General features: G+C 41.4%; 1 protein-coding gene across 4 annotated transcripts in view; it reads left to right on the forward strand.

Moving 5' to 3' along the window:
• The first annotated feature begins 201 nt into the window (after positions 1-201).
• Positions 202-12,467, forward strand: part of MYB (MYB proto-oncogene, transcription factor) — a 35,532-nt gene continuing 23,266 nt past the window's right edge. Inside the window, exons 1-8 of one of the 4 annotated variants that reach the window (XM_055433340.2) lie at positions 202-355; positions 4,707-4,824; positions 6,533-6,604; positions 8,101-8,193; positions 8,435-8,655; positions 10,331-10,565; positions 11,793-11,873; positions 12,316-12,420. In XM_055433340.2, coding sequence (XP_055289315.2) covers positions 333-355; positions 4,707-4,824; positions 6,533-6,604; positions 8,101-8,193; positions 8,435-8,655; positions 10,331-10,565; positions 11,793-11,873; positions 12,316-12,420 — 948 coding nt within the window. In that variant the 5' untranslated portion in view covers positions 202-332. Of the gene's footprint in view, positions 356-1,919; positions 2,113-4,706; positions 4,825-6,532; positions 6,605-8,100; positions 8,194-8,434; positions 8,656-10,330; positions 10,566-11,792; positions 11,874-12,315; positions 12,421-12,467 lie in introns of those variants that run through there. The other 3 variants (XM_055433337.2, XM_055433341.2, XM_055433339.2) reach the window with 3 other exon arrangements.

Consider the following 12,467-nt stretch of genomic DNA (forward strand, 5'->3'; position numbering starts at 1 on the left):
GGCAGCCAAGGCGACCGCGGAGGCGGCGGACAGGGCGCGTGCGCACTGCAGGGGCGCCAGATTTGGCGGGAGGGGGAGTGTCCAAAGCTCTTTGTTTGATGGCATCTCTGTTTACAGAGTTTACACTTTAATATCAACCTGTTTCCTCCTCCTCCTTCTCCTCCTCCTCCGCGACCTCCTCCTCCTCCTCCTCCTCCTCTTTCTCCTGAGAAACTTCGCCCCGGCGGTGCGGAGCGCCACTGCGCAGCCGGGGAGGGACGCAGGCGGGCAGCGGGAGGCGCAGCCCCGTGCGGTTCCCGCGGCTCCCAGCGGAGCCCCGCGCCCGCCGCGCCATGGCCCGGAGACCCCGGCACAGGTAACGGGGATCCCCGGTGGGCGGCCGTGGGCGGGGGCGCGCTAGGCTCCAGGAGCTTGGGGAGCAGGTGGGAATTCGTTCCCGGATCTTCTGCGGGGCTGTCAGATACTGCGAGGACCCGGAGCCCCTGCCTCGGCAGAAGCCACTCGAGGGACGGATGAATGGAGGAGTCGGTGCTGGAAATCCATTAGGACGTTGGGAAGCACGCTCTGCGGCTCATTTTGCAAGTTGCACAGGGTACCTTCTCTCTAGGGGGAAAAATAGCAGCACGCGCCAACCGGGGGCAAAGCGGTGCCCACCAGCCCCGGGGAGCCCACTACGTTCCTGACTTGATGCCGCGGGTGTCGGCGAGCGAGTCGCAGCGTAATTGCTGGATGCATTGCGATATGTTTGGACTTGGAAGTGCAGAGCGTATGGCTGATATAGGGGAAATGCCGAATTGTTTAGTAGCTGCAGGTAGTTCATTTAAATTTCATTCATTCTTTCTGGAGGCGAAGAAGAGTGTCAGCTGACAGGCGGCTGGAAAGAAGCTTGTAGGGGAGGAAAGGGTCTCTACCTTTGCAGATTGTTTTAAGCCCTGCTTTTGAAGGTTCGAATCCATATTCTCTGGGAGGCTTTTATTTCTAAAGCAAACATTGTACATCCACCCCCACGCGCCCGCGCCGCACATGTCAAGTGCACTTGGGGAGGCTCGCCGGGTGTCGGGAGTAGAGTGCTGTTACATTTTGGCGGATCGGAGGGAAACAGGAAGAGGAGAGGGGAGAGACTGGTCTGAACTGTCACTTGCTGGAGCTCCTGCTTCGACCAATCTGTGGACTTCCCGGACTGGACGCGGCGGCGCTCCCTGCGAGTGGCCGGGAGCGGGGGCTCGCTCGGCCGCCGCCACGGTTGCAGCTCAACGGAAAGGGATGGAGGTGGGCAGCACCCAAGGCCGCTGCCGCGCAACAGGGACGCAATCCCCGCGGGCGCTTCCCGTGTGCAGGAGGCCCCGGCTCGGCGCGCGCACGTGGACGCGGTCAAGGTCGCCGCTCCGCCCGGCGCCCTGCTTGCGCAGCCTTCGGTCGCCCCGGGCGGAGAAGGGGACGTGGGGACAGACCCTGGCCGAGAGTTTCTGGGGAAAAAAGTCCCTGGAGGCAAAGCAAACCCACGCTTTTTTCCTCGGGTTGTTTGATTTTCTTTTACTTATTCGTTTTTGCATCGGAGGTCGCCTATCCTCTCGCAGAGCTAGGAAGCTGCAAAGAGCGTGGGTGTGGGCCCTGCAGCAGCACCCTCGGCCGGGCCTGACCGGGCCGGAGAGGGGTGCCCAGGCAAGGCCGGGTGCTGGAGAAAAAAAGGGAGACGATTTGGGGGTGCCGCTGGTTCCCTCTGCCTCTCCCGGGTCCGGGCTTGCGGAGCGGGGGTGTTGCCTCTTGAGTGGTTTCACCTTCGCCTTTGGAACTTAACTGTAGAGCAGCCGGGGTCATCTTTTTTTTTTTTTTTTTCGGGAGCAGAAACTAGGAGGAAGAGGAGGAGGAGACGGAGGGAGCTGGGAAGCGGTGCTGGGAGGAGGCGCGGGGCAGGCTCGGCGCGCGGAGACCTTGACCGTCCCCGCGGGGCGGGGCCGCGCAGGTTCCCGGCGGCTCCCAGGTAGCGGCGAGGGGAGGTGGCCCGGACGGGCGGGAGCCTTGAAGCTGCCTCAGGGGGAAGAGAAACCCGGCTGTGGGCTCGAAGCCGTTTCTTGCAAGGCGAGCATCGACTCGGCAGGGATTATTAACCAGGTCAGCGAAATGAGTCTGAACCCTTTTTCTAGAATCACAGTAGCGGCCGCAAGGCACTTCCTCCCGCTCCCCTCCCTTTTTCCCAACCCCCAACATTTCTTTTCTTTTTCGTTTCTTTGCACGGTTTGTTTCCTTGACAGAACGTAACATTCATAGTCGTACTCTTGTAACCACACCAGGTCTAGCAGGTGGGGAGCCGGGTGCATCAAGCTTGAAATCAGCCTTTGAAAGTCTTCTGACTGTTGGGTCTGAGATCTTGTCAGAGCAGATAAAGGAAAAGTTATTTCAAGTCCTTAGTAGAAATTAATCATCCTACTTAGACTACCGGGACCATTCAGAGCGAGGAAATCGCATGCAAAGCTCAAAGGCAAGACCCGTGCCTCGCGTGCTAATGGACCCTGGAGCTGAGAGTGTGACCAGCCCTGGGCTAGTGGCCCTGCTCCTCTCCTCAGTGGCCTCTTCAGGACCTCCGGAAGTCACACACCAAGTTTTCCCCAGGAGTTTGTGCACATCTCTGATTTTGCACGTTTCTGCTTAATTTTTAGACTCAACGAAAGATCTGGAATTATCCTTTCTTAGCACTGGAAAGTACCTTAGAAGTAGAATCCAAGTCCTTCTGTATAGGCGAGGAACTGAGGTCGTGAGAGAGAGGAAGTGATTTGTCCAAGTCACGCAGCTAGGTTGAGGCAGAACTAGGGCTGGCACCTTTACCTCCAGAAGCCTAGTCCTATTTAGTGTCTATGCTCTCTCACCTGATGTAGGCTGCCCCCTATAGGCGGCCGAATTTGTTGCTTATCCCTGAGTGTTCCGCTGTTGCCAAGACAGTGGTGTCGGATTACTGGTTTGGAACGTGTAGTTCTCATTTCTGAAAACGTGATCTCCAGATCCAGCGAGACCCCCGAAGTTAAATTCCCCTGAATCTATGACTCCACTTGAGATGACTCAGGCTTTCTTGGTATCCCGGATATTTCACAAGGGTGCCACTTCATCTGGGGGGCTTTCCAAGGAATTCTTTGTGAACCTTTCAAAATTCCTGGGATTATAACATTTTTTTCACCTTATGATGCTTGTGTTTTTAATGAAAGGAAAGCTACTGTAATTATTAATCAGAAGTTGTTTAGAGCCCTTTGTTGATAGTGTGAAATGGGATCAGGCTCTCCTTTAAAAGGATAGCCCCTAAGTGAAAGATGGTTATAGATTATAAATATAGTTCAGTGGTCTCTTTGGGGGGATGGCATTTTAAATTCGGATCACATCCTGCTTGTCACCATGAATCCTGGACCTTCGCGTTGTTTCCCAGAATAATAGTTTTAAATTATAAGAACCTCAAATTCAGGATTTGGGGGAAGTAATTTTGCTGGTTTGTAAGGGATGGGTAATATATACTTGTAAGTTGCTTCTGGAAGACCAGATATGAATATACATTTTATTTGTTAGAATAATGATTTGTGTTATGATATTGCTTTATATAATTATTTTTATTGTTCTTAATTTGATGGAATTCTCAATATTGCAATGATAAATTTTTAGTAACTCTTTAAAGATAGTATAATTTTTCCTTGTAATTTAAGTTTTATAAGTAAAATAATAACTAAAAGTAAACTGGCTGTAAAATGACTCATATCTATTACAGGGATACATTCATCATTATATGATTATAAATATTAAGTATAGAGTTAGTTCAAAAGACATCAAAATTTATAGTTTTGGTCAAATAGGTAAAAGAAAAAGTTCTTTTGAAAACAGTAATGAGTTCCTTTTAAACTCATCTGGGGAAATCCCTCAGTTTTGAATTAGGTACATTTTAAGATCTTTCAAATACCATTCAGTCTGAGGTAGAAAAAACATGAGTAAGTAAGATTCTGACTATCATGTGGCCTAAATTATTCACTTGGTTACTCTGGAAACTGAGGATTGTAAACATGGCCACAAGTTGGATCAACCTGGCCTAGAGTTTTTAACTGTTTGATATAAACGTTATTTACAATGCAGTTTGATCACTTGATCGCTTATCCTTTCTCAGGTTTTTAAATCCTTTCCTCTTAGATTCTCTTACTCTTCTAATCTTTAAGAGATGACTATAATTGTATTGTTGGGTGTATTACTTCTTGAATTTTTTCCTCCTAATAAACCACCAGTCCCATTAAGATAACACAATTGAGTTGTTTATTGTATTTGGGAAATATTATTTAAACGATGTGACGTATGCCAAAGATTTTGAGTGTACTTATATAAAGGATGTGGACTCTCGCTCTTTTTATTGTCTTTAACATTAAGTTTTAAACCTAAACCTTCATTGGTTGGAAGGTTGCCAATTGTGTAATTTGTCACTGGTCTAACATTAACAGCAGGTTTAAACATGCAGCGCAATAGAAAGTGCCAGGTCCTTTGCCGTATCTGTGGATACCAATAACAGCAAAACTCGTTTACAACCCCAGAGGAGCAAAGTGCCAAAAACACTCTTGTGCAACTTTTCAAAGTTTTATTTTTGTGACCCTTGAAAAGAATGTTGAGGAGTTTTGGTGTAAGTTTTGCTTGGTGTAGTTGGGATCCTCTTGTTTCAGTACACATCTGCCCATTTTTTATTTCTGCAGCATCTACAGTAGTGACGAGGATGATGAAGACATTGAGATGTGTGACCATGATTATGATGGATTGCTTCCCAAGTCTGGAAAGCGTCACTTGGGGAAAACTAGGTGGACCAGGGAAGAGGTAACTAATTATGTAATCAAAACATGGGGGAAAAGCATGGAGTGCTTCCATTTGTGAAAAACAAAATTTCAGCTAAACTACGGGTGTTCAAACTTATTAGCAGGCTCTCTGATTTCTTACCCTAGCCTACCTGCGCAATGTGCAGACCCCTCACCACTCCCCTACATGGACACCGTACCATCCTTTTTCAAACTTTTTGCAGTTTGAATGTTCTTGTCTTCTCACTTTATCTGTTTTTCCCTCTGCCTATTATGTTCTTGTCATTTTTACTCCACAACTACTTCTTCATCACTTGTGAGCCATTGCTTCTTCTGTGAAGTCGTCCCTGGTTTCCCTAGACACGTTAAATGTATCCTCCAACCACTGAGTACATGTTCGTATTTATTGTTGCTGTAACATGTATCCCTCTCCCTGTAGACTGTGAGTCTGCTGAGGGCAGGGCTAAGTATCTATTCATTTTTGTGTTCCTGAACCCAGAATTGATTGCCACAAAGTGGAATATTAATAAATGTTCCCTGAACCAATGAATGAATTGTTTTTTCCAAAAACAAAACAAAAGAATAAGGCAACACCCATAGGACTTGTTGTAACAGGTTCATTTAACATTCTTGGCATATAATGTTACACAGAGAAATATACCTGGGTGTCTGTTCTGAAAGTGTTAGTCGCTCAGTCTGCTCTGAGAGCATGCAGAAATGGATGGAGATGTGTCTGCTTCTCACCTCTCTTTTTCTGCGAGCTTATCAAAAGCTTGATCTTTGTAGGAATGGGAAAATGCTTAGGGGGCAAACTTATTAATGTAAGAGAAAAGTTGCTTTTTTCTTTAAAGTTCTCAAAATTTGCAACTGATTGTAGAGGATTTCATGTTAGAATAAATGATATTGACTCTTCTTCAGTTTCATTCTGCCTTCCTTTACTTAAACCAGATCTCTCATTGACAGGAAGGCAGGATTTCCAATGAGGTCCATGGGAAATGTGTATTTTACCTGTGGAACTTGTGTACGTGGATTACTCTTAGAGATTCAGAAGTTCTGATGGTAACCCTGGTTTCCTAATTCCTGTGTCTGTGTTATACCATGGCAGTCACATCATGTGTGAAAGTTACCTTGGCAGCAACATGGGGATTCTCTTTTGCTTGAATATGTTTAGAGAAACACTTGTGAACTGAAAGATTTCACCCTGATGTTTAGTGTCTTCTGTTTTCTAATAAATCTGGTCTCATTTAAATTGTGAATATATTGATACAAAAACTAAATGATTTTCTTACATCATACCTTCAAGTTTAATTAAGAAAAGTGATCCTCCACTTTTTAAAATGAAGATATTGAACTTAGTAAATAGTAGACTAGAACTTGAACTGTTTTTTATTAAGATCCTATCTAATGCCATAGTTCAATGTCTATTAAATCAAACAGTGGAGTTCATATTTTTCCCATGAAGTAGAACTTTTAAAAGTCACCAAGTGTTAAACATTAAATGTATCACACATTATGCTAAATGTTTTGCATAATTAACTCATATAATTCTCAAATAATCCTATTGACAGACACTATCGTTCCCATTGTACTGATGACAATATTAAGGCCCAGAAAAGCTAAATGATTTACCCAAGCTTATATAACTCATCAGTAGTTGAGTCAAGATTCAAACTCTGATCTGAGTTTACAGTAAATGACTAATATCCTAGGATTACCTTTAAATATCTTAGGATGAAAAACTAAAGAAGCTGGTGGAACAGAATGGAACGGATGACTGGAAAGTTATCGCTAATTATCTCCCGGTAAGTTTGTAATTTTTTTCTTTCTGTAAAGGGAAATCTTCTCCCAAAGATTTAAATAAGATATCCTAGGAGATGATATTAAAACATTACACATGTGCTCATATGTAAGAAGTAAGGGAGAAATGCCTATCCATAACTTATATTTCTATTGTAATGCATATAATTAAATTTTTAAAGATATTATTAATGGATTTTTATAACATATCTTAAATGCTTCCATCTTATTTTATCTTTTCATTTTTAGGGTAATATAAATTAACAATTTGATAATTTGTTGTATGGTAGATGACTAAACTCATGATATTTCCCCCAAGTCTGCTTTTTTTCAATTTCGTATCTTTTCAATAGCCATAATTTTGGTATCCTGGTTTAAAATTTTGGAGCTCTTTTAGACTTACCCACCCCTGTGTCCCCTACACAAAGCCAGGATTAAGGAATCGGGGATGCCTTTGTTCATTCTCCTGTTTTACATGTTCGGCCCCTTTCCCTCTTCTGTGGACAACTGCATTGCCTTCATAACTGGGTTTCCAGCTTGTAGCTTTTCACTTTCTCACATGTCCCAGACACCACTGGTAGATGGAGCTTCATAAAATGTAGCTTTACCTTACTTTTCAAAACTAGCAGCAGTGACTTCAAGTCTCACGCATTAAGTAAACTGCCTAGACCTGGCACATGGAGGCTCTTCCATATGCCTCAACTTAATAGCCGCAGTTCTGTTTCCTACTTCCTCTCTGTAAGCAGGTTTGGTTGAATTCATTTCTGCTTTCCCTCCTGAGAACTTGTATCCCTGGTGATGCCACCTCTTAAAATGTTCCATCCATCCTTCAAAGTCTATGCCAAGAGCTTTTCCAGACTATTTCTAAGGAAACATAGTTTCTCCTTCTCAGGAGACACTCCTTTTTTCCACCCCAAAATCATTTGCTGTGGTCTCTTCTTGCCTATGAATCAAATTTCACCTTCTTAGTTAACTATATGTTTGTCTTTTACTACTTACATGATTATAAACTCATAAAATAGGGCCCATTTTTTTTTCATCTTTGTTTTTTCTGCAATATTAACACTTTGGTCCTAAATTGAAGCACATCTCTTAGCCTGAATGAGAATCAAACTTACATCATTTAGAGTGATCCAACATCAATATAAAGGTCCAACATCAATATAAAATCTCTAAGAAGTCTTAATCCATGTGGGTACTTCCAAAGCAACACACTGAGGTTAAGTTCAATTGACAACCAAGTATGCTGTATGACGATCCTTTAGATCACATAGTAGGACTATTTCCCTCAGGATGGAGAACTTCTAATTTTAGATACAACTTTGATGTATTCTTTTGTATGTTCTTTAGCTATAAGTAATAGGCTTTCCAAACATGCCCTAAAATGTTCTTGAATGTTTTGATGGTATATTGCCCATGTGTGAGTTATATGACAACAGTATTCATGTTCTTATCACATCATGTCTTATGTGACAGTGCATGCTTCATCTTGTTTGTCTAGAATCGAACAGATGTGCAGTGCCAGCACCGATGGCAGAAAGTACTAAACCCTGAGCTCATCAAGGGTCCTTGGACCAAAGAGGAAGATCAGAGGGTAAGTTCTCTATTCATTGGTGTGTGAATCACAATTACGAATAGCCCCCAACATTGTTGAATGTTTCCCAGCTTGAAGAAACAGGTAAAGTGTGCAAACAGGAAGTTGAGGTCTCCATTCCCGTATTTCCCATGAATGAAAGAAGATTTTTAGAAATTTTCTAAAGATAACATGAAGAATGATTACACTGACTCATTACATAACATTAAAACATAGGTTATTTTTGTGTGTTTATCTGAAGGTGATAGAGCTTGTACAGAAATACGGTCCGAAACGTTGGTCTGTTATTGCCAAGCACTTAAAGGGGAGAATTGGAAAACAATGTAGGGAGAGGTGGCATAACCACTTGAATCCAGAAGTTAAGAAAACCTCCTGGACAGAAGAGGAAGACAGAATTATTTACCAGGCACACAAGAGACTGGGGAACAGATGGGCAGAAATCGCAAAGCTACTGCCTGGACGGTAATAATATGTCAAAAAATATATTGATTGGGAAGAATGAGGGAATGGGTATGGAACATTCTGTTTTAAAATGTATGGTGAGTGAATTACGTTTTATCAATGGTATATGTTTCATTAGATAAAACAGATCCATAGCTTTTAAAACTTTAAGAGACTTTAGAGGTTATCTGGTTCAGGATTTCCAGAATCCACCCAACGGTGACTTTGAGCCAACTTTCCTCAGCTTCAATTGCCCCATTTGCAAAACGGGTTATAACCTACTTCTCAGGGCCAATGTTACTACCAAATAAAATATACCAGAGCACTCTGTAAACCTCAAAACTCTAAACACGTAGAAGGAAACCAAGGGTTAACAGTTTGGTCTGAGTTCATACAGCTGGTTGTGACCAGGAGGAGTTCAGGTACCATTTTCCTGATACCGTGTTCATTTCATTATACCACTTGGCTTAAATTTTTTCTTTTGAATAAAGAAAGACTATATCTCTAGAATTATCATACTGCTTCCAGGTTTTTAAATAATGTTGTTGTTATGCTTTCTTTTTCATGAACAAGGCATGAAAATGACCTCATTTTGAGGGATATCTTTGGAAGCTCATTTTTGTCCCACTTTCCCCATTTAAATAGTTTATAACAGATGTTTAATTGGGGAGATACTATTTATTGTAAATCTTCATAAAAATATCGTAAGATAGGAAATATTTTAAATACTTTTATTCTTCAGCTTCATGACCCAAAGTGGAGAAAGGGTCATTTCAAAGAAGTCCATGCCTCTGATGGTCTGTTCAGTATTCTCTTGTGATGTTCTGAAGCATTTCCTCTCTCCTGGTCCAGTATAAGCCCAGGGAATTCAAGAGGTTGATAAAGGGAGGCCTTTTCTCCCATATGGTCTGAGAGGATATGTTGTTGATTCTTTTAAAGTTTTAAGGGGCGACTGAACTTCCTCTTTCTTCAGCATGCATTCCCCCACCCCCACAGAAATAGTAAAAGAGGCTTAAAACGGTTTTGTTCTTTTTTTTTTGAATTGAGAAACTGTTTTCCTGAGAATTGAAAAACTTTAGTAAAAATGCTTTGCAGTTTAAAAATATGTTGGGAGTTAGCCTGTTTCCTTTCAGGATACCATTTTACATTTTCACCTCTGCCCTCTTTGGAACAATTTTAGGTGGTTTCTGAAATGTGGGAGGATTTTTTACTCAAAATCTCTAGCTAGTACTGTTCCAGAAAAAGAGTAGACATTGAGGCAGCAGCAACATCATTATTGCTCATCAAACTTTAGTGAGTGTCTATTGTGATGTGTATATAGGTCCACAACTCAAAGCAGTAATTTTCTAGAACAACCAGGGTTTTAGGTTGTATTAGAGTCTTGTACCACAATCAGAATAAACATGAAGGGTACTGTATTGAAAATACACTTAACAAGGAAACAAATGTCTGAAAGATTTCAAAATTTGTATAAAAGTATATAATTTCCATATTATATAATTTAGAGAAATCTATGGATTTTTAATTAGTTAATTGGGGTAGCATGCTTTTAAGGAGGTAGAGAAGACAGAAAGAAAAAAACAGTAGTACTGGACCAAAAGAAAGGTCTCTGTTAGAAACAGTTTTCTGTCAATTAACTGTAATCTGAGTTGAAATTGTTGTTTGTAAAATGAATATGTGATATATTTCTGTGCAGAACTGATAATGCTATCAAGAACCACTGGAATTCTACAATGCGTCGTAAGGTCGAGCAGGAAGGTTATCTGCAGGAGTCTTCTAAAGCCAGCCAGCCACCAGTGACCACAAGCTTTCAGAAGAACAGCCATTTGATGGGCTTTACGCATGCTCCACCTTCAGCTCAACTCCCTCCAACTGGCCAGCCCTCAGTTAACAGTGACTATTCCTATTACCACATTTCTGAAGCACAAAACGTAAGCCATTCCTGAGAATTCAGTTTAATGAGAGGGATGGTTATTTTATTACTAGTTCCAGGTAATAATGATAATTTCTAATGAATACTTAGTTTTCACAAACATGATCATGATCAACTGAGAAGGGTAGGTGTTGTTATCCCTAATATGAATCCAGAAATGAGGATGTTAAGTGATTTGTTCAGGCACAGCTCATAGAGATTGTCAAGACTAGAATCCAGGGTGTTTGGTTTTAACTTGCTGCTTCAAATCTAATTTGAAGTTCACTTTTGAATGTAAATTTACTTAACAAGGTATTGCTGAAGAAGAATAAGGGCATGGAGGTGCAGTTGTATCTAGTACTTTTCTCTGCCAAAATAAAAAAATGAATGTAATATTACATTTAAAGGGGAAATAGTTTGACACTGAAATTTGACAGATGATTGTAAGTTCAGCTCTGGTAGTAATCTAGCTGAAAGGTCTTAATTTATTCATTCAGTAAGTAAGTGTTTACCTTCTTACTGAGAATCAAGAGCAGTTTCACGACTGACATCTGATGTTTTTTATCCTCCTTTGAATCAGTGTGATTCTTTCTCCATTTCTTGATATTGATATTTATGGAAAGAAATTTTCATAATGGGTAGGAAACGAATAAGGAGAAAAAAATCAAGATTGCAAGACTTGAATCTTAAAATTAACAATAATAAATGGTGAAATTTATCCAAGAATTCAGAGCTCATAAGCAAATTCTATGCAAAACATATTCCCAAGTAATTTTTACTTTCTCTGTCTATTCTGTAAATTTGACTGCAGACTTTCCTAAAAAGTCTCAGATGAATCAACTATCCTAAGAGCTGCTATACTCTTTACTAAAACTCATAATAATTCACATAAAAATATTTTTATTTATAAACAGCTAGTGCCAGTTGTTTTTGGCTTCAAAACTTCTTTCCTACACTCATGATTGTATTTTAGATTATATTTTTCTTTCTGGTTTTCTCTAAGGAAAACTTCCTGTCAGAATTGATGAGCATTTAAAATTTTTTTCACTATGTTGCTTTAATATTATTAAATGTTTGGCTAAAATTTCAAATTAGAGTTGGATTTTATTTATTTTGCTTTGTGAATTTTATCAGAAAGGTGCTTTTTTTTTCTTAGTCTTAGAGTGAAACTTGAAGAAGCCAACAAGTCCCCTGAAGCATGTGTAACCATGAATGACTCGGCCTTTGTTTTGCATTTTTGATATAGGTCTCCAGTCACGTCCCATATCCTGTAGCATTACATGTAAATATAGTCAATGTCCCTCAGCCAGCTGCTGCAGCTATTCAGGTAAGCCCACTGTAAGATCATTTCATAAAGAAGCTCATTAGTTGCTCAAGGCACAGCTCTGGTTCTTTCATCCAAACATTTATTTCCACCTGATCCACTGAAGTTAAAAAAAATGGGAGACAGTAAAAAGATGGGCGGAGTTCTGGCCAGCAGTCTATACTTCCAGATTGAACTAGCACCAGAATCTCTCGTTCTCTGATCTTAGAAGTTGAAACAACCCCTCTGTCAGCATCTCCTTGAGCCTCACATTTCACATCCCTCCCTTATGTCTGGGATAACATTCACAGAGATTTCTATAGTGGCCAGATTCGGTTGGTGTTGGTTCCATGCCAGGGTTCTTTGGGTTCTGTGTGGTCCCTTGTGAACCTCAGGCCATGACCATTGTATTTACAGCTACCAACCAGGCCTTTGTGTTTTTTTCTTGCTTAACTTTTCATTTCAGAGACACTATAATGATGAAGACCCTGAGAAAGAAAAGCGAATAAAGGAGTTAGAGTTGCTTCTAATGTCAACTGAGAATGAACTCAAAGGACAGCAGGCACTTCCAGTAAGCCGTCACTGCGTGCTTGATCTGAGCGGTGGATAATGGCTTGA

Source organism: Moschus berezovskii, chromosome 10, assembly GCF_049115385.1.
Source record: "Moschus berezovskii isolate FMDL1 chromosome 10, NW_MosBer_1.0, whole genome shotgun sequence".
NCBI classification, from domain to species: domain Eukaryota; kingdom Metazoa; phylum Chordata; class Mammalia; order Artiodactyla; family Moschidae; genus Moschus; species Moschus berezovskii.